Genomic DNA, 23011 nt, shown 5'->3' with positions numbered 1-23011 from the left:
ATGTTGGGAGTTCAATAAATTTTCAATGGGCTTGAACCCCAACACATGCCTAAGATAGTTGAAATTCTTCAAATTTAACAACCCAACTTATTGCCCAAAATTACGCCAAACACGGAGTCCACCTCCATGCATGAAACCACCTCTAAACTAGATGGATCGGAGATTTCGGATATGTTTTGTAAGGTTCATGGCAGTTCATGGCAGCTCACCTATATAAGGGTCTCACCTCCAACCTCATAACATACGTGCAATTTAGCACACACACACACACACTCTCTCTCTCTCTCTCTGAAAACTCCAATTTGCTAACTTAAACATCGGAGTGCTCACACTGGATAAATAAGCTCAAGTATTCTGATCTTTTTTCTCTTTCTTTATAACTTGACCAGGCAACCTACCTAGTCCAGCGTCCAATCTATCTGCCAACAGGGAGCATCAATTGCACACCATCAATATCAAAAAGACATGATACCTCAAAAATCTTTAGTTCGTTTGATTCATAGTTAGAATCAGAATCAAAATAGTCTATTCCCCTCTCCCTATTTGATCTGACTAAAATTGGAATCAAAATCATAATTGGCTTGGTATAGATTCCGCCAAGAATGAGAATGGAATTCCAATTCTATGGCTCCACCCAACACCCAACTAAACAGTTGGGACCATTCCCACTCCTAACCCCTATTTCCACAAACGGAACAGACCCTCATAACCAATCAAACCGACATCATGAACGACCTTCATAGCCAATCAAACCAACATAATAAAAGTGGTAACCAATCAACTGGCATCAGAGAGGTTTTGATTGGTCATCAAGTTCAAAATGTCACAACGTACTTGTAACTTTTTTGGTAAATGCACTTACGCACATATACATAAATGTCGGGACAAGGCATGTTCTAATGCCATTTAATGTGAGTAAGATCACCAAATTTGGTACACTAAAATAACCTAAGGATGAGTCTAGAAAGATTAGGATAGGTAAAGAATGATTTCAAGACAATAAAATGGTGAGGTTAGAAGGGATCTTGGGCTCTTTTCTTTCTTTCTTTATTTTATTTTTGGGTAAAGGATTCTGGGGCTTGATTGCAGCAATTGCAAATGTCCCCCAACTGTGAAGAATTTTAAATATGGGAAAATAAAATATTTTAGAATTTTGAATTTTAAGTAGGGTTTTGAGATGTATTAGTATAAAGCTAATGAAAATCTACATGGGTTGTCCAAAATCCAGGATCAACATGGAATAGACAGTGTAGTACAAAACTGGGAAAATTTACCAACCATAAAAAAATGAATTTCAATAGACTTGATCAGTTCAGATCTCTAGGGATATGGATATTGAATTGAATCTTTTAATAAATAAATCAATAAAAACCGAATCTGCTTTACCCCAAACCTTAGTTAAATTAATCAATGACCCATTGACCCAGGCAGCCAAATCGTCAACCCATTCAATGGTTTTTGGCTGTTTATTATTTCAATCATTTTTTTCTTTTTTTGTCAGAATGGGCCATCCATTTGAACCGGATGGTTGAACTATTGACCCAAAAACCGGTGGCCAGAATGGTTCCGGTCCCAGGTCATTTTTTGGGTTTACAAGGATTAAACACCACAAGTATGACATGCATAAAACACTCAAGCATCATTCCAGTATCATACAAAAAAAAAAACACATTTTGGTTCCTGCATCATCCTTAAAATTTACAGTATTGAGTATTATAAGGAGAGCATGCATATGTGATATGTATAATATATTTGAGAGAACACTTGATACACAAAAGCTTCTCTAGTTCTCTAGTCCCTTTTTCAATTCATTAAGATTGAAATAAACTGCCAGATATGAATTGCATTTCCTACCAGCACGATACAAATGAACCCAAGGAGCCCGTTAAAAATCATAGACAATGCAAGACATTATCACCAAATTTAATTGTTTCCAAGACATTGCATGAAGGCATCGTGTTATTGAATGGTTTCTAGATTTCTACATCGTCTATAGCTTTCTCTATGGTATCAATACAGAAGCCAACAGACCTTCCCATGGACATGGCCTCTGCAAGTTTTGATCTAGCTCCTTCATGACGACGTAGAAGTAGAACAGTGTTTAATACTGCCCATCTCACCTGAGAATCTGCTTTCTTCTGTGTAAAGCCCAAGCCTTGCAGTAATCTGTCCAACTGCTCCATAACCAAGAAAATAGCAGTTAGTGACCTTTTAAGATTTCATCTCCGCTTTAGTAGGGTCAGGTCTACATGGCATATCAATACATGTATCATATGCCAGGAAATGGACAAATCATTTTATGCATGAAGTATGTATGACCCATTATTTGGCCTTTTCCCAGTATCATTGTATCAACAAATCAATAAAAAAGAATCAACTGTTATGATCCTAGTGTTCTATACTATCTTGAGTCTTGACTGTTAGCATTGTTTTTCTGACCTGTTCAAGGTCACCAAGATACAGTTCTATATTATCTTGGTAATCCACTCTATGGTTAATTTTACTCCTTGTAAATTTGCATGTTCAGCTAACCAGGCACCCTGTGACTATATTTAAAAATCACACCAACCTTGTCAATATCAGCAAGACCTCCCTCAGCACATCCAAATAAAAGATATTCCGTTGCCACACCAGCCAGTGCTATGCATGAAAACCTATTCAGCATCTGCATCAAGAACATACCCACCTATAGTTTTTTTTGGTACAGGCGCACCTATACTTATTCAAAAAAGAATAAAAAAACTACCAAGAACAACAAAATCAAAAGCAGCACACACACGTAAACACCACAACAAAGCAGATAAATGCAAGAATGCAGCATTCTAATCTCAAGATGTAAAAACATTTTTCATACTTGCAAAAAGCACTATCCTCACAAAGTTGGGCCATCCTGTATATTAATCCTACAATTGCATATCATGCAAACCAGATTGAATACAAAACCAAATCCTTTTATGATCACAGGGATTTCCAGACATAATTGTAAGCTTACACAAGAACCATCCATGGCAAGAAACATTCAAAATGAATTAAGAATTTGGCTCCAAAGCACCGTATGCGCACTACAATGTCATCCCAACTTCTTGTGCACAAATTCCAAGAAAGGAAAAAAATCTCACCTGAGCAGAAACTTTCCCTTTATTTACCTGCATAGTACAGGCACAGTAAAAAAAGTGTAGTTTAGAAGTCATTGATATGATGTCCCAAAAGAAAAGAAAAATCTAATAATTGAAACCAAGTCAAACAACACAACAAGCACAAACTGTTTTCTGATCCAACCCAAAGATTAAATTTGCCAACTCAAATTATATACCAGTAGTAGCGTTGACACATCCAACATTAACAGTGATTTATTAACCAAATTTGTGGAAAAGTTTGAATGACAATGCCGAGCTTGGTGCAATAGAAATTCATATCCTCCTAGCAAGAAAAATGAAAAAGATAACAACTACTACAAGGTAAAGCCACCCCACAATACGTGAAAGCCCTTCAATTCTCAATTTTCCTAATTCAACTTCTTTTATTTTTTTTAATTAGTAACATTTTGATTTATTCATTTAGGTAAAATAATGTTATATATACAAAAGGATAGTGCCCAGAACCCCAAGCCATATTTACAAGTGTAACAGCCCGTTGATTTATGTTTCCTCAATACAGCTGATTTCTTTCAACTCCTTGTCTCGCAATTGCATCTGCCACACTGTTCACTGTTCTCTTCACCCACTTGGCCAATCCTCCACCTCGTAAGGCTTCTTAACAATTTTGTATCTATACTGCCATGTGTCCAAATCACTGTTTTTGAGCCACTCTTGTAGTTCTAGAGTCCCCTACTGCCATTATGTATTTGTCGCTTTCAGCTTTTCCCAACCTCAAGCCTAGTACTGCCAACAGTCCTGTATGGATCATGTCTCCAAACCCTATAGGTGTTGAATGGAGTAGTGTTTTCAACCCATTGTTGACCCAGCCAATTGGACCATTCAACCCATCATGTAGTCATGATTCTGTTTCAGGTTGTAAACCTGCCATTATTTGAAAAACATTGACTTGGTCAGTGACCTGCCAACCCAAGCAGTTAAATCATCGACCCACTTGAGCTGGTCAGTGTTGAGCCACTGGCCCACCACCCTGAGGGAAAATGGATCAGCCTCCGTGTTGGTTTTTAAAACACTGGAATAGAGTGCCATCATGTGCCCCAAATGATTTCAAAATACTCCAAACAACCACTGATTCTTCTAGGTTGCCCATACTGCACCCATCAGAGTTTTGTTTGATTTGGTTCACATCTGTCAGTATCCAATGTATCATCCTCCTTCCACCTGTAGATGAAGATAATGCCACCATTTGCCACCCCCTCACTATGTTATCTGTCAAAAAGGATTGAACAAGCTCCATATTTTAATCCAGTGCATTACTTTAATAACGATAAGCTCTATCATCACCTCCTTGGAAGATAATGACTAATATACCAAAAAGGTTGGATAAGGTGAACTTGACTAGCGGGGAGCATTCATAGATCCAACCAACCATATAAATTTCTTTTCCCAGTTAAAGCAAACTTCTCCATCTTTTTAACTGAGTGTATATTGCATAATGACATGGATTTCAGAAGATAATGTATTAAATTTCCCATTTTTACTTCTCAAAACATTGATAACCATTTCCATCCTCCATGTCCTTAAAAAAATCCTCACTAAAGGACATTCTTCAACATTCGATCCACACCCCAAGATAATCAAAGCACTTGAAAATGACTGCTACTAAACTTTAGTGCATCCAATTTGGGTTCAAGTCACACATGAATTAAGGCCGTAATTGGATTACCTCCTCACTGCACCAAAAGCCACTAAAGTCATCAATTTGAATCTAAATTCGCCTATTCTATAGGTTGCTTACCTACAAGAATGCATAGGAAAAAGAGGAGAAAAAGAAAAGACAGAAGAGGGATTCCTTGACAAAGCCTACTATAAGACTTAAAATATCCTTTTTCCTGAACTACTTTAATAAGCACCAAAAAGCAGTTGATTGAGGTGCCCCTTATCCATTTCCTCCACCTCCTATTAAAACCCTTGTTTCTGAGAACCAAATGGACCAAGTCCAAAGTATATGAGGCGTATTGGAAAGGGTTGGATTCAAAGACTACTTTCACCTGCCTGGCAGGTCGCATACCCTGAGTTCATTGGAACAAAAAAATATCATACTAGTTATTTAGAGATGTTCTTTGAAGGGGTTGTGTTGGGTTCTTTTCCCTTTTCACTTGTATCAGTGATATTTTTATCACCTGGGTTTGTATCTTTTTTCACTTTTTCCTTCAATGAAATTTTTATTTTGCTATGAAAAAAAAAATGTTGGCCTAAACAGAACAAAATAAAACTTACTTCTTCAACAAACTCAAAATCCACAAAAGCTGTCCCTGCTTGAACATTGAGGGATCCTTCCTTTCTCAGAGCTTCCAAACTTGACAGTGTATAAGCCTTGGGAAGAATTCCAAGCAAGTAGGCTATTATGAAATGCCCAGCTTCATGCTGCACAAAGGAACCAGAAGATTGTTATTTCCTGAAGTTCAAACATTAAACCCATTAAAAATAAAGTTACAGTTGAAAAGGGAAAAATATGCAGTCTAAATATCAAAATATTAGATATTATTCAAGCTGAAATGAATTTTAGCATTTGAGACAGAAAATTGGCTTAAATTTCATTAAACATATGATAAATAATATATGTGAGACATCCAAATTACTTAATTGCCACATCATCATGGACCACAGATATTCAATGGATGTGGACCTTGGAAATATTTCTCAAATGTATATCACTTAAAAGTTCCAAGTGAAAATTTAAAAGACAACAAGCTTTGAAAAGTTCATAGTAGAAGGAACAAGACCATTAGATTCTCAGGTTAATCCCATACATGACTTGCAGATAGTCAGTCTAATAGGATATGTTTCATTTCTGAACCTAAATCAACACCATTAGGTTGTCTCAACCTTTATCCAGAAAGATCTGCTTAGCAGTGTATACCATACATTACTTGCAGACTATCCAATAAAATATGTTTCATCATTGGATTCAAACCAATCCAAGAGCTCTTTATTATTTACAAAAACAATGAGTGTAGAAGAAGATTCTGAGTGAGGGAAGTATGTCTATATATAAGAGGCACATGATGTCCAGCTTACTTGAATGACCCTATTGTGGTATTTTTGACTAACAGTATGACCAATTGTATCAAGAACCAAACTGCCAACTCCTCCATTTACCAAAACCTACAAAATGACAAGTTGGTGAGCCATTTGGATAATCTGAGCATGCAATCCAACAATTTGCAATGCATTAAGAAAACCTTGAGGTTTAAAACACTCCAGAATTTTGAAAGCACAAACTTTTCAGAATCGTAAAACATTAGTTTTGCTGTAAGTCTATAAGAATTCCCCTCCACCCTAAGCCACCCACTAATAAATAAAAATTAATAATAAATGAAAACAAAAAGTAAGAGATACAAGTACAATTATGCTCTCTGCGCCCTCTAAACTAGCATGAATGAAACACCAAATTATAATGTGATTGAAATTGGGGGAGAGGGAATAATTTCCCCAGTCCTCGAAAGAAAATTGCTCACATTGAATTTCCATACAAATAGTGGTTGTAAGCAGAGAGAGAGAGAGAGAGAGAGAAGAATAGAAATTTATGGATTAGATGGGATGAGAATGATAGAGTTGGCAAACAAAATCAAATTTGCCCTTTATAAAAAGAAAAAAAATAATTGAAAAAAATCCCAATGCATACAGTCTATGCTTTTAAGGAGCACTTACAGGCTCCAAAATGACAAGGGAAAGGCCAAAGGACATAAAAAAGGGGGTAATGAACAAAGATTAAAACGTGTCCCTACCAACATAAGCTACAAGCAGAAAAAAGTGGATCAGCAAGCACCCAATTAGCAAAGACAAATGCATCGCATATGGCTTAAAAGGAATGATACAGGTTTTGCTTGTAATTGGAATAACAAGGCTAGATTCTCTGGTTACTGCAGAAATTTTACCACTTCAGACCAACCATGACTGGTCGCTGTGGCTTCTAGTCGATGCAATGACTGGCCAGCGCCTAGTTGATGAAAAAAAACAAAAACATGTTCCAAATTTGAGATATTGATGCAATCCTGTAAATAGGTTTAGACTAAAACTATGCAAGAAAAGAATGATATGTAACCTTTAGTAGTATTCGTTTTGCAAACATCAAAAAGTATGGCTAGATAGGCTAGGATAAGGAGTTAAAGCCTTTTTTCCCAAAGAAAGAGTGCAAGCTTTACTTTTTAATAAGCCCCTTATTTGTGGCAACCCTGTAGTACCATATCACTGATTAAAAAAAATTGAAACAACCCCTCCATTGTCTTCTTTTGTTTGTATTTTTTTTTTCTATTTTATATACTATCAGTCAATCATAGGGGCATTGCTTGGTGTAATGGTAAATTCTCAGGCTGACAAACGTGAGAATGCGGATTCAAATCTGAGATTGGCCACATCCTTCCCAAGACTCCAAATAGCTGGGACCAACATTGAGTAATGACATTTTTTATCAATCAATCGTGTTCCACCGAAAATGTTTAAAGCAACAGTATAAATATAACAAAATACAAACATAATTCTATATTGTTTCAAATAAATAGAAATACAAACAAACAAATAAAGCTTTCAAATGATTTTGTGGTTAACTAGGATGACTAGTCATTAATCAACAAGTCAACCCTAGTCAATGCTTAGTTGTCCTAGGCAATTGCAACATGAGTATTGACCAACTAATTGGTGTGCAGCTAGTCTGGCCCTCAACTGACTAGTTGACACTTTGATATTGAGAAATGACACAGCTTCAAAAACAAGATACAAAAGAATCATACAAGTATATTAAATGCAACGCTCATACCTGTATCCATCTTCAGAGATCTTGGGAAATTAAGAGCCCATCCTGTTTTCCGTATTTGTTTTGTGTCTTGAGTATTGGGCATCACAAGGATGAAAGAAACTTGTTATAGATTTGGAGGGTGTTTTCATACAACAACCATATTTGTATGAATTAATCATCATCTTACCACCAATGAAGTATTAACAGAGCTCGGTGTGGAATAGCACCCACTAAAATGTTTTACAAACACTCATCTATTTCTGAAGACTTCCTGTACAAATATTGCTAGTATAACCATCATTACTTCTAAGTTCTAAAGTGGATGAAAATTTCTGGAGAAGAAAGCAGATTATCAAATTGTTTATATAACCATTTAATTATAGTTCTACACATATACTCTATCTTCTACAAGGGCTTCACATCGGGGGAAAGAACTATTTGTACTAGAACAGCTAAAGTTCAGCCAAAATATAAGAATAACAATACCTTCAAGTACTATTAGCTCATCCTGTAAAGATAGCCAACCAGATTGTTACAATACCAAGCATTCAAAACCCCTTACTCACCAATAAATGGTCAGCATTAGAAACCAAAGATCAAATATTTGATGTAAGAACTTGGTGGAGAAGCATAAATAAGCCAGACAGTAACTCTTTCTGTTTCATGATGAAAATCAATTGCTTTCTAGGGGCACTAAGGAGGTGTTCTATGCTGTGGTTTTAAATAGGGGTTGTGTGCTTCAAATCACTAGGCCCTGCCATGCTGTGCTTGAAACCATGGGTTCTGGAACTCACCAAACCCTTGGTAGTGTTCTGTTGTTGTGTGGTGCGTTCTAGAATATTAGGATTTGAAAAGTGTTGGTTGTAAGGCTAGATGTACTGAATCAGTGCTGAATAAATCCAGAAGAGTGAGTGTGGCTGTGAACATGAGAAATAAGTATGTTCAAATACTTATGATATTTTGAATTCTGAAACCACATATTGCTGGCCAGAATGAAAAACAGCTTAAAAAAACACCCAGGCACCATGGTGTCTTCTGGAACCAGATGAAACATGAAAATAACACAGCACTAAATGCCACCTAAATCATTATTAAAGAAGAAGCAAACCACAGTTTCTCTCAAAAACAAAAATATAAGGAAATTCCCACTCGTCTACAGTACAGACACTTCAAGCAACGACATTAATGAGGCCAAGTAGATTTCTTTTTCTCATTTTTTCCTTTTTCCATTGCAAAAAACTATACAAATCATCAAAAAAAAACTAAATAAGGATATCAATGCTAGACTGATTTTGAGGTCATAGAGAAAAGGCCAATGCAAGCACTAATCAACCCCAGAAACAATTAAGTGACAAAAGTAGGTAAACTGACAAGCATGGATTATGAATTCAAATTTTTAAATACAACTTACCAAGTCCAATGACCACAGAAATAACAATCCAAGGGATAAAAGTAGGATTTGTTGTTGTGTAAGTCCAAAAGCAACCCATGCAGAAATCCCTGCCAGAACAGCAGCAACCTGCAGATTTCTTTCTATTGAACCAAGTGTTGCATCTACCGGTGATAGAATAGATAAAGTATCTATATTGTTCAACTTCAGTTCATCCAAAGTATAGAGCCTTTGGGGGATCTGCACCATTTATTTTGCAAAAATTGTTAGACCATATACTGCTACTCATTCTTTGAAAGGTAGGGAATATATAAAAAAAAAAAAAAAAAATTGTTAGACCATATACTGCTACTCATATATTGACTTTCTTTGAAAGGTAGGGAATATATATATATAAATAAATAAATAAATAAAAAAAGATCACATCTCAGACCATTTACACCCAATTGTATTTGTATATAGGACTATATAATTGTTAGCAAGGTATTAACATGGGAATATCAAAAAATCTGACTACCTCTATTATCTGCACTTTATGAGCCAATAACCATGAACAGAACATCCATCCCTTTGAATTTGCTAAACAAGTATGGATCGCTTGAAGAGAAGTTCTCAAAGATCCAAGCATTCCTTTCTCTTCAAATTGACCAAAATACAGCTATTGGCACCAAACTCCACACTACTAGTCTTTTACTTAACCTTGAATCTTCCAAGTTCCAACTCAACAAAAAAGACTGAACGGACAGGAGGAAACACCCAGCCAAGCCGAAGGTGTCCGGAACTACACAACTTAGTATAGAAAGGACAGCGCAGACATAAAAGATTAGCTGTTTCCACTTCTTCAGGGCACAAAACGTATCCCCATTGATCCAACACCATCCCCCTACTTAAGAGTATCTCGGATTAAACACTTCACAAAAGCGAAGTCCAAAAAAAAAAAAAAAAGCTTTGGAGGGGGTTCCACTGTGCCAAATTGCATATGCTGGAAATTCCCCAAGGGCATCCTCACACAAGCTCTTGCACAAACAACAAAGATTTCTCCACTTCAAACTTCAATATAAGAGCAAAAGAAGCACGTAGACGGTGTTGCCTTATAAGTAAAATACAAATCAACAACAATATTTTAGACATTCCCCACAGCTTAAACCCCGGAAGATATATGCAGCCACGGTGAATGATTATATATCCCATAAGAAAATCACTGCAAACAACTGCTGCCCTCAGCCTACCAAGTTACCAGAGGGAAGCAGACACCAAAGCACAGACCATGATCACTCTCATTGCACAGCTGCACAATTCTACAAGCAATTTACCAACAATCAAAAGAAGATGCAGGTTTGCATCCATCTACATGCACCCACATGCATAGATAACGAGTGGATTCCTTCATACCATAACAAATATGCTATTGCTATATGTTAAACAATTAGGGCCCCAGAAGTCAGCGAATGAGAATGCAGACATGGGTGATGAAGATATAATCTACATGCATGGCACCACTGCAGAAACAACCAAATGGCATTAATGCCTTCTGCTACAGAAAAAGGGTAATGGAGGCACAGGACAACCTGCCTTACTGCGCCAAAGCAGCGGAGACCCCCAGGCTTTCCCTGTAAATCCCTAGCAAGAGACAGTGCCGCCCCATCATTCCCGCTTGCTAGTTCCTTATCTACTTGTTCCAAAATCTGCAATCGTGAACCACCAGGTTCAATGGAACATAGAGCTCTAACCATGCGAAGCTTCAAACGTGGCCGCAACGACAACCCGAAACCATAATACACCATGGAGCCCATCTCTGGCAACCAACTTCAGAAACGCATACTAATGTCCTAACAGATATAGCCTCGACGGGTGACTTCGGCTTCCCGTCACTCACAACCACGAAAAAAATAAATATATATAAATAAAAGACAACCACAAAAAAAGAGTTATTTTAATAAGATAGAAGGGCAGAACTATATTGGTGATCAAGGGAGATCAACCAGGGAAAAATAAAGTTCGGAATTTTTCAAAGAAAACTGGGAAAAGTGAACAAAAGCTCCATCAATTTTCCATCGCATTTAACAGAATGAACGAAGCAAAACCACTGTACACACAATTATCAGAAATTATTTTGTCTTTATATTTCGCAAAAATAAAGAGAAAAAATGGGGTTCTCTATGATTACAAATTCAACAGCGATACAAGAGAATTCCCCATTACAAACAGTATCAAGCAGTGATGATGACCTTTCTTTTATCTTTTAAATTAAAACAAGAGAAAAAAAGAACAAAAAAACCCTAAAACTCTTGCGATGCGGAACCAAGCTCGCCTTTTCCCTTTCCTATCTTCTTCGGCAAGAGAGTTTGATGAATGTTGGGCAAAACACCCCCATTAGCGATTGTAACAGTCCCCAGAAGCTTGCTCAACTCTTCATCATTCCTCACTGCAAGCTGTATATGCCTCGGCACAATACGATTCTTCTTGTTATCTCTTGCCGCATTTCCAGCAAGCTCGAGAACCTATCAAAAATAAAAAATAAAAATAAAAATAAATCAAACGTGAGATCGTTTTGCGGATGCACAAAATCAGCAAAAAAGAAAGAAAAAACAGATGAATTCACACAAACCTCGGCCGCAAGATATTCAAGCACAGCGGATAGATAGACCGGAGCACCGGCACCAACACGCTCAGCATACTTTCCCGCCTTGAGGAATCTGGCGATTCTTCCGACGGGAAACTGCAAACCGGCCTTCTGAGATCTGGAGACAGATTTTGAGGCTTTGGGTTTTCCCCTACCACCCTTCGTCGAACCCGATGAACTCATCTCTGGTTTCCGGAAGGACACAAAACCTATCTGAATAGCAACGAAGGAAAACTGGAAATGGTTTTTGCTTTTCAAGTTGAACTTCGGTACAATTTGTTTCGAAGGAAACGAATTTGTTTATATAGGAGCGCGAAAGCGAGTGTAGGACTGGGTTTGCTTCCTTATTCGTCGATGGGAGAGCACACGGATTGCCAGCGTGGAATTTTTGGAAAAAAATAGTAGAGAAAATTATTCTTTTCGTTTTGTTTTGTACTTTGGAGTGATGGACGGCCATCCGATTTCTAAACCATTTTTGTCTGACACTTTCTGATAAGAAAATCTCGACCCTCACGGCCTCACCCTAACGGCCCAACTTTCACCGGTTTATTGCATGAACCATTCGGGTTCGGTTAGTGTTCGGTGAAAGTCTGAAGAACCCATACCCGGATGAGTCAGGGACTCAGGGTGATCATGGGCCAGGCCGGCCCGGCATTGCACCTGTGATACGGGAAATAGCCCATACCCGGCCCGGCCTGGATTCTGCGCCTGAAACATGATCCTGGGCCTAGGCCTAGAAGGATCGGGATGGGAATGGACCTGGTTCTGGGTTTATGTATATAGTGTTACGTAAATATATATAATATTTTATATCATATATGTCACATAATGTGTATAAAATATGTTTTGCACATTATATAATATAAAACAACATATATAGACAACTTGGATATGGATACGGGTTCGCTTGAAAAACGCATGGATACGGGTTAAAAATATAAAAATGATTGGATATGCTAAGGGAATGCATATAAATTCAATAATTATATTAATAACTCAAAGTTTAATGTCAAAATAACGTATAAATACATAGGAATTGTATATTTTAATGGTATATCCGAATAAATATATTATTATTGATATAACGGGATATATAGATATTATACAATTTTATTGATAATGCATCAAATTTTATTTTTATTGAAATCCAAGGCACAAAAAATATGCAACCATTATATTTGAATTATTATATCAATTATTTTTATTTTACTATTTCAATTTTTAACATCAATAAAAAAATAACTAAAAATTAATATGAAAATGTTCAGTAAATAGTACTTTCACTTTTGTAAACAATAAATATGTTTATATAAAATGTAAATGAAATTTTGAAGATGCATATCATATGAAAATTTATAAGTTTTAATTACTAAAATAATTATTCATTATCAATATTTTTATTTTTATGATTTTTTAAAATAAAATTTTTATTTTTATTTGAATGTAGATTAGTGGATTTGATATATTCAATTTACATTATATTCTCAAATATTTTATAAACAATATTTTATCTTTGTAATAATAAATACATTTTTATTTAATGTAAATTAAAATATTAATTAATAATTTATAAAAAAATTATTATATTTTATCAAGTCTACATAAATAATTCTAAGTATTGAAATAATTATTCTACTAATAATATTTTGATTTGTATAAATATATTGAAATTAAAATCATTTATATATATGTGGATTTGAAAAAATTATTTATTTTATTGGTTTATAAAATAATAATTTTTAATATTATTCTTGTTAATTTGTACTTGAAGTTGTTGAATATACTTATTTGTTTATATTAAATGTAATAATTAATTTTAATAAAAGATAATTTATTTCATTTGTTATCACGAAATGGAAGATGGTTTGATGGTTAAGATTCTTGTGGTCTTGGACGTTGCGCGACTCGGGGTTTCAGGGATTGAATCATCCTAAAACCGTTTTTTCTATTGAAGGCTATAAAGCACTTTTTTGTGCGATACGCAGGTTCAATACGTCTCTGTATCGCTGATAGGGGCGTATCGGGCTATATTGATATATATTTTTTATTTTTTTCAAAACTAGTTCAAGGGGGCTAGTTTAAGGCTCCCCCACCCCCTGAATTGGTCAGAACCCCAATACACCCTTTGAAGGGGCATATCGGGGAGCTCCCAAAATGATATGTATCGACCAATACATGTCAATACTATGACCAGCATGGTATGACCCGTGTGCAGCCCGTGCAAAGTGCAGGCTATGCAAATGCCATGCCAAGCTTGTAGGCCATACTGGGTTGTGTCTCTCTCCCCTAGGATATTTGGGGGGGTTGGCCTGAGCCACGGCCCAAGCTCACCTAGGCCCGTGTTGTGTCATGAACAAGGCCAAAGCTATGAAAGGTTTATTTAAAAATTAAAAAGTCTTAAAATTTTTATTTTATATAAACTTTAATGATACAATTGTTTATATATATAATAATTAAATAAAATAGTATAATAAGATTGAAAACAATTGTTTATTTAATAATATATTATATATTATACATTATTATATAATTATAATATATATATGGATCGTGTTGTTTTATGCTTTGCAGACCCATGATTGTTCCTGGCACGACCCATTTTACTCCTCTACCTCTACTTGTCATTATTGGAGTCAAACCGCCACACCAATCTCAAACCACCAAACCACACCGAAAGCACGAATGAACATGCTTTTGCCAAACAAAAAAATACCAAAATAAAAATATTTTATGTATTTTGTACTTGGGTATTTTTTAAAGTACAAAATACATCGCTTGCTGTAGTGAAAAGCAAGGATAAAAAATAGCAAGTATAGCTGTAAATTAACAGTTCCCCTTCATGTGCTGGCCGGAGCATCACTTCGTCCAGCAGCTTTGCGATTGGTGCTATCCATCATCAATAACTTCCCCCACCCCCTTTTTCCCAAGGGGGCGTTTGGAAATGATGCAAGTAAGTGTGAATGAAAATATATAGTGTAAAATGGTCTATATAAATTGTAAAGTTTGATTAATTTTGCTCCGACAAATTTATCTTCTTACCAATCAAGTTTTTAGCTGTAATAAACAAAAATTTCAATAAAACATGTCCTTTTTTATCAAAAGCTCACTTGAATGCAAATTTACTTCCTTTTTATTGATGTACTTTTACATCCTGTTATCAATTTAAATATGCATTTATTCATCATTTGTCAATGCATAAATGTAATATTGCCACAGGCAAAAGAGAACCAGAGTGCAAATTTACCCTGAACCGGGATTTACACTCTATTTGCATCGTTTCCAAATGCAGCCCAAAGTGCTGGCTGGTGGGTTTGCGGTTCAGATCAAATGACAGCATCTTCAACCCTATAAAAGTTTCCAAAAGAAAATCCAGTTATAAAATGCACCAATTGTGAGAGGGTAAAGGGGTCAATTACTTTGATCTACCATTCTATTAGCCACTGAAGCACATGTATGCACATAGAGGCCCAATGGCTTCCTCAAAATTGGAATACAAAAAAAAAAAAAAAAGCGCTTCTAACATTAATATGTGAGAGGTCTCCAAAAGGAACGATTAAACAAACATTGCTTGCAAAATGGCTATTACAAACACCAGTCTGAAAACAGAGATATCTGTGCACGACCCCCCCCCAAATGGTCTTTTTAACTCCAAATTTATTTCCTTGGCATTCTTTTAAACCTAAAACCCTAAATTCTTCCAACCTACAAACTTATGCCTAATTTCCACAACCTAAAGATAAGCCTTCCCATCCTTTCTCTTATTTGTTTTTCTCCTAAATATGTTTCCTCATATACATAAATAAACCTAACAGACTCCCAATCCTAAAATCATTTTTGTTGGGCCTTTTCCATTTGGATTCCATCTGAGTTGCTATTGACAATAACGTGCCTTCCACTCTTTTAATTACCCCACACTATGATTGATATGCACAGTTAAAATATGAACTCTCTATCATTGAACAATTCAAAGTTACTTTCACCATCTCCTATGTTGATCAAATTAGATTGTTCCACAACTTCAACGAAGTTGATAATTTCACCTACTTTCAGATCTCTATCTCAAGGATCCTAATATAGTAATATGCATCATAACGCTACTTGAAGTTCACTGACAAAATGAAGGTAAGCAAAAAATTCACCAGATGGTCTGGACACTGGTAATGTAGCACACCCCCCCCCCCCCAAAAAAAAAAAAGAGGTTCGGGGCCTGGGTACTAGGAGGTTTCAACACTTCAATACTGCTATGCTGGGTCAGTGGCATTGGCTATTTAATGCCTTCCCACATGGCTTGTGGAAGAAAATAATTGCAGAGAAGTTTGGGGCCAGCAAGCTCAACAGGTATCCTGGCACTAGTAATATGCCATATGGATGCTTGCAAGGTTTAAAGTATCAATAAGGTCCGATATGCCGGACAGGGCGTATCAGACTTTAAAGGAATCTTCAATGCATAGGGGGGTTAACCTCAACTCCTTGAAGTAATTCTTTGTGGTTCCCACATCGTGTCTGCTGACGACCTATTCATTGGCTGCAACTTTGCTATAAGCATTCTGGACTTCGTTTGCAGCCTGGCGAGCTGCTGCTACTTGTGCTATCCCAGCGCAGAATATTTGATAAGAGAGATAAACCTGTCTGAAATGATTAGGTGGGCTGCTGCAACATTGCACTCATGGTTCTCAGCCCATGAGCTGTTTAAAGGATTTTTCGGCCATGAGTATTTTGAACATTCAATATTTCAAGCTACTCACTGACTTCTGTACATGGAGCATACTTGTACATGCTTACCAAATACATTAATGAAATTACCTTACCTTTTTCTCAACAGGAAGGTCGAGGTTGGCAAATCTTTGTGTTCTCTTTGGGAGGAGAGACTTTTGCTAGAAGAGCTTTTCAAGAATTTGAGAGAAGGAAGAGAACCTTAAGAAAACCACTAGGGGAAGGGGGAGAGATTTGGAGTGAGGAAGGAGGGCATGAAGATTTTTTTTTTTTTTTTATTTATGAGGATTGAATCTGGTCGTTTGGAGGAGTTACTGGGGAACGACAATAGCTGTTTGTAGGAAAATTTCTCATTTAATTATTTTGTAGTTCTTTTATTATACCTGCAATTACTGATCAGTCTCCTTAATGAGACCACGTTATGTCTATGTGGAATGAACTTGTGAGTTGTGACAGAAGATCAGCATCAAGAATGCATCTACATATGCCAGATCAAAAACTGAAAACCTCAGCTTTCTCTCCTTAGTATTTCCTTCCTAGAAAAGCAATGCCATCGTCCCATACTCAACATTATGTTGCTTCTTTTGTTTAATTTTCTGAAGTCAATTTGCAGCTGCTTCAGGCTGGAATCTACTGGCCAGAGGCAAATCCATCAAAGGACTGTTGTAGGAACTCTGGCAATCAAGTGAGGTCATACAAGAATCCTTGGAGAGGCAATCCAATGCAACAAGAAAAGCATTGTGATGTGGTAAATGTGTTGAGGGCCCGCAAATAGGATCTCGTCATGGGTCGGTCCACGGGGAAAACCTGTTGTTTTCCCTTGTTCCTTCCTGCTCTTGATGAACCTATCTTGGCGCCTTGGTGATTTGTCCAAGAGATCACCAACTCTCCTAACTCACTTCTTTACTGAATATTCGATATCTTCATTCAATAATGGTGTCTCCTTAAATAGGAGATTACAAGAGTCTTGATCCTAGGGAGACTCCTTGCTGAATAGGGAAACCTCCTACTCTATCTCAATACTGATAAGGTAAGATAAGTCTCTCTTAATCCTAATCTGATAAGATAAGATAATCCAATCAACTAATAAGATAAGATAATAACAAGTAGGATAGTCTAATCTAATATGGATAAGACTGTTGTTGTCGATCTGAGTAGGATGAGAACATTGAATCACTGTTGCTGCTGTCGGCGGCGATGATACTTCTTCCCGAGGAATGTGTCCATAACATTACTCCCCTCCTGGACTAAGAGCTTGTCCTCAAGCTCGAACTCCGGGTACGTGGCTTGGAACTCCGCTAAGGGAATCCAAGTGGCTTCGGCCGGTGGTAAACTGTCACATTCCACCAAAACTTCAAGAATACCTCGATTGATACGAGAGCGGATGAGAGCTCTAGGCTGGGGAACAAGTTTGCCTTCTTTCAAGGGTGGCAGGGAGGGGACTTGGTCCGGAGGAACACCCGTAAATGGTTTCAGCAAGGAGATGTGGAAAACATCATGAATCTTGCTGTTCTCTGGTAATTCTGGCTGGTATGCCACACTGCCAATCCGCCACAGAACCTTGAAGGGGCCATAGAACTTAGGGGCTAGTTTCGGGGCAGCCCTATGGCGCAATGAGCGTTGCCGGTAGGACTGGAGTTTTAACGAAACAAATTGTCCTGGTTCGAACCACAATTCCTGATGGTGCTTGTCATAGGTGAGTTTCATGCGGAGCTGGGCCTGCTGTAAGCGAAGGTGTACGTCAGCTAGGAGGGCGTCGCGTTCTTGTAAGGAGCGATCAATTTCCTCCAAACGAGTAGAACTGGGTTCATAGAACAGCAAGCGAGGAGGGTCTCGGCCGTAAACGATGCGAAAAGGGGTCATGCTAAGGGAAGAATGGTAGGCCGTGTTGTAACAATACTCGGCCCAAGGAAGCCAATCCACCCACCGTCTAGGTTGATCCTCGACGAAGCAACGGAGATACATCTCGATTGTGCAATTTACCACCTCCGTTTGGCCATCGGTCTGTGGATGGTATGCTGAGGAGAAGGCCAGGGTGGTGCCGTGTAGCCGAAATAATTCCTTCCAGAAGGCACTAGTGAAAACCAGGTCCCTATCGCTGATGATGGATTTTGGTAACACATGTAAGCGAAAAACATGCGTAAAAAAGGCGAGGGCAACTGAAGTGGCACTGTACGGATGTGATAGAGGAATGAAGTGGGCAAATTTAGAGAAGTGATCTACCACCACGAAGAGGATTGACTTGCCGCCTACCTTGGGGAGCCCCTCGATGAAGGCCATGGAGATGTTGGCCTAGATCTGCATCGGGATCGAAAGGGGCAGAAGGAGACATGCCGGGTGCAGGTTTTCCCATTTATGTTGTTGCCATGTGGAGCAATTTTGGACAAAATCCCGAATAGAAGTCTTCATACCTTGCTAATGGAAATCAGCCCGAATGGAGTACAACGTTTTCTGAATGCCCTCATGGGTGGAGTTATGGATGCTGGCGATGATGGTGGGAATCAATGGGGAGTTTGGCAGAAGATGTACCCGACCTTTATACAGTACCAACCCATCCTGAAGGGACCAATTGGAGTCGGCAGCGCTGGATTGGATCTTCTGGACCAGGAGCGACCATTCTGGAGACTATGGCGTTGCCTTCTTGATGTCGTCTAACAGAGAGATCCGGGGTTGGGAAATTCCACACAGAGACATCGCGTCTTCACCGCGCCTAGACAAGGCATCAGCTGCGCGATTTGAGGTTCTCACCTTGTATTCCACCCTGAAATCGAATCCGAGCAGTTTGCTAACCCAATGTTGCTAAGGGGAAGTGGTGAGACGTTGTTCCAACAAGTATTTGAGGCTGTAATGATCGGTTTTGATGACGAACGACCGCCCCCACAAGTACGGCCTCCAGTGTTGGACGGCTCTAGCTAGGTCGATTAGTTGCACTCATAGGCTGGAAGTTTCAGATGTCAGTCGGCCAGCCTGCGGCTAAAGAAGGCAATCGGGTGCCCTTGTTGCTATAACATGGCCCCGATACCCATTCTAGAGGCATCGTACTTGATTGTAAATTCGAGAGCGAAATTTGGTAATTGCAGGACTAGGGTGGAAGACAGGGCATCTCTTAGTGTCAGAAAAGTTGCATCGGCTATGTCGTCCCACCGGAAGGAATTTTCTTTAACAGGTTGGTTAACGGGGCAGCCAACAGTCCATAATTCTGTACAAATTTGCGATAGTAACCTGTTAATCCAAAGAACCCGCGTAAGGCCTTGGCGGATTGAGGCTTGGGCCATTCCTTGATAGCCTGAATTTTGGAACTGTCAACCGTCACACCTTGCCCGTGGATGACGTGGCCTAGATAAAGAACCTATCGCTCCCCGAAGGAGCACTTGGACCGTTTTAGGAAGAGTTTGTGTTGGCGTAGGAGCTCGAAAATGGTCCGCAGATGGTGCACATGCTCTACCCATGATTTGCTATAAACAAGGATGCCATCAAAGAATAGTAAAACAAATTTGCGCAGATGGGACTGAAATACCTCGTTCATCAATGATTGGAATGTGGAGGGGGCGTTGGTGAGACCCAATGGCATGACTAAAAATTCAAAGTGACCATGGTGGGTTCGAAAGGCAGTTTTCTTCATGTCACCGGTAGCCATGCGGACCTGAAAATACCCGAACCTGAGATCCAACTTGGAGAAGTACTGAGCACCATGCAGCTCGTCCAACAGTTTGTCCACAACGGGAATAGGGAAATTATCTTTGATCGTTCGACCATTGAGCTCTTTGTAGTCAACACAGAACCTCCAAGTTCCATCCTGTTTCGCCACCAACAGAACCGACGAAGAAAAGGGGGAGTGGCTCTTGCGTATAATCCCTTGTTTCAGCATCTCTGCACATTGTCTTTCTATTTCGTCCTTCTGTAGGTGAGGGTAGCGATAAGGCCGAACAATGACTAGTTCTGAACCTGCCACCAGAGGGACTCGATGGTCGCATGCTCGGGGAGGAGAGAGTCCCTTGGGTTCTTGGAATACATCTAAAAACTCAGCGAGGAGTCTTTCCATGGCTGCCGGTTCTGTCTGAAGTGCATGGACTTGTGGTGTCATCTCCTTAACCCTGCAACCGTGCCAAGAAACTTGCTTCCCATTTAAGTGGAATGTCATTGTGAGTGCGCTGAAGTCCCATAAAATTAGACCAAGGGTAATCAACCATTTGACCCCAAGAACAATATTGAACCCATCCAAGGAGAGTACGAATAAATCAGCAAAGAATAGTTCAGAGTTGACCTATATCTGGACGTCCTTACAGATTCCTGGACTGTGAGCTCTTTCACCGTTTGCGATGGCTACCTACAGTTGTGGCCGGAGTTCCATTAGTAGTTTTAACTGAAGGGCGGCATGTTCACTTATGAAGTTGTGGGTGCTCCCTGAATCGACGAGTATGCGCACCGAATTACCTGCTATCAGTTCCTGGCTTGTTGCAGAAGAAGGGGTAGTTGTTGCTGATTTCGGGGGTGCCCATGAGTTTGGCGGATGTCCCATATTGTAGGTCCCACGACTGAGTTGCAGCTTGCGCTTGAACGCGCGGGCTAAGTTCATGGTTGTAACCAGGTTTGGGGGGTTCTGCATCTCTACATCCACCCACAGGGGTTCTGCTAACCCTGCCGTGAACATGTCCATTTGCTGGTCCGATCGCACTGAGGATGCTCTCGCGAGGAGGATTTGGAACTGGCGCTGGTATTCTGCCACCGTGCCGGTCTGTTTAAGGTTAATCAGCTCGCCTAGGGGGTTGCTTGTCAGTGGGGGTCCGAACCTAAGAAGGTAGTAGGACTTGAACTGGGGCCAACTAAGCCCGGGTTCTTCTTGTTCTAACCGATAGAACCAAAGTCGTGCTTCCTCTATTAAGTGAAAGGCGACTAGGCTTACCTTATCCCGGTCGTATGTCCGTTGATTTCTAAAAAACTGCTCGCATCGGTACAACCAGCCCAAGGGGTCTCTGTTGCTGTTATACGACGGTAATTCTAACTTGTTGTACTTGGGAATGACTACGGCCCCCTGGCTAACGAACTGTTGTTCGCCGGAAGACTCCGACAGATCTGGTCGGCGGCCGCTAGTGGTTGTCCCCCCTTCAGTGTTCCTTTCCTTGCTAGAAAGGAATAACTCCATCAGACGTCGTAGCTCCCTGACTTCGTCCTTGATCTCACGTACTTCTGAACTGGTCTGCACGAGTTGGTGCTCGAGGTCGTGGACCCTGGACGATAGCTGCACCAGATCTCCCATGACGCCTTGCTCTGATACCAAGTTGTTGAAGGCCCGCGAATAGGATCTCATCACGGGTTGGTCCATGGGGAAAACCTGTTGTTTTTCCTTGTTCCTTCCTGCTCTTGATGAACCTATCTTGGCGCCTTGGTGATTTGTCCAAGAGATCACCAACTCTCCTAACTCACTTCTTTACTGAATATTCGATATCTTCATTCAATAATGGTGTCTCCTTAAATAGGAGATTACAAGAGTCTTGATCCTAGGGAGACTCTTTGCTGAATAGGGAGACCTCTTACTCTATCTTGATACTGATAAGGTAAGATAAGTCTCTCTTAATCTTAATCTGATAAGATAAGATAATCTAATCAACTAATAAGATAAGATAAGAACAAGTAGGATAGTCTAATCTAATCTAGATAAGACTGTTATTGCCGATCTAAGTAGGATGAGAACATTGAATCACTGTTGCTGCTGTCGGCGGCGATTATACTTCTTCCCGAGGAATGCGTCCATAACAAAATGGTAATAGGGTAAAGGCAAGAAGTATAACCACATGACCTAAAATTGATGATTCTGATGAAGAGAAAGGAGGATACAATCATACAAGAAGGAAGAAGAGAGTTAGACAGGATAACTTTTCTCAACAATTTGAGATCTGTTTCTGTTTCCTTCTATATGTATCTCTCAAATTTCTCTTTTCACTAATTCGTAGTTTCCTACCTCCTCTCTATGGGTTAAATAAAACATACGAGGACAGAGATTTTGTTTCACTAATTCGTAGTTTCCACTCAAAAAATGGCAATAATAATAACATTTCTTTTTTGACATCACATAAGCACCTAACAGGTCCCTTTTGTTTCCCTCTTTGTAGCAAAACAAAGAAGGAAAACATCATAGCATTCAAGGAGAAGTTTTCTTACTACCAATGTAGCAAAACAAAGAAGGAAAAGCTTCTGAAAGCAAAATAAAATAAGGAATTATTACATGAATAACTTACGGTCCATAACATTGAAGAGGGAAGTTTTCTTGTTTTACTATCAAAAGCAGCTAAACAAATAAGGAAAAGGTTATGAAAGCAAAACAACATAAAGAATGGCCACATGGAGTGTATGTTATATGGGCTGCTACACATTTGCTGTCCTTATAATATCAT

General features: G+C 38.9%; 2 protein-coding genes across 6 annotated transcripts; both read right to left on the bottom strand.

Annotated features, from left to right (window-relative positions):
- Positions 1-1671: 1671 nt before the first annotated feature.
- On the bottom strand, positions 1672-11114 carry LOC148867308 (stress regulated protein). Of its 5 annotated transcripts, none has more exons than XM_088981549.1 (8): positions 9801-11093; positions 9305-9523; positions 7037-7098; positions 6177-6263; positions 5376-5522; positions 3120-3146; positions 2570-2665; positions 1672-2174 (listed from the first exon to the last, which is right to left on the bottom strand). In XM_088981549.1, the coding sequence occupies exons 2-8, from the start codon at positions 9381-9383 to the stop codon at positions 1974-1976; spliced, it is 699 nt and encodes a 232-aa protein (XP_088837675.1). In that variant the 5' UTR covers positions 9384-9523; positions 9801-11093; the 3' UTR covers positions 1672-1973. The 5 variants fall into 5 exon arrangements, with proteins under 5 accessions (XP_088837675.1, XP_088837674.1, XP_088837670.1 ...); XM_088981548.1 differs by having other exon boundaries at positions 10852-11093; XM_088981544.1 differs by lacking the exon at positions 7037-7098 and having other exon boundaries at positions 10852-11114.
- A 267-nt stretch (positions 11115-11381) lies between these two features.
- LOC148867307 (histone H2AX-like) lies at positions 11382-12179 on the bottom strand. The gene is made up of 2 exons (XM_088981543.1): positions 11892-12179; positions 11382-11784 (listed from the first exon to the last, which is right to left on the bottom strand). Exons 1-2 carry the CDS (start codon positions 12087-12089, stop codon positions 11563-11565), a joined length of 420 nt encoding a protein of 139 aa, XP_088837669.1. The 5' UTR covers positions 12090-12179; the 3' UTR covers positions 11382-11562.
- Positions 12180-23011: the final 10832 nt, after the last annotated feature.

This window comes from Nelumbo lutea, chromosome 3 (assembly GCF_056320005.1).
Source record: "Nelumbo lutea isolate HS-2025 chromosome 3, American lotus-T2T, whole genome shotgun sequence".
In the NCBI taxonomy this organism is placed as follows: Eukaryota; Viridiplantae; Streptophyta; class Magnoliopsida; order Proteales; family Nelumbonaceae; genus Nelumbo; species Nelumbo lutea.
This window is presented reverse-complemented; position numbering and strand designations above follow the sequence as displayed.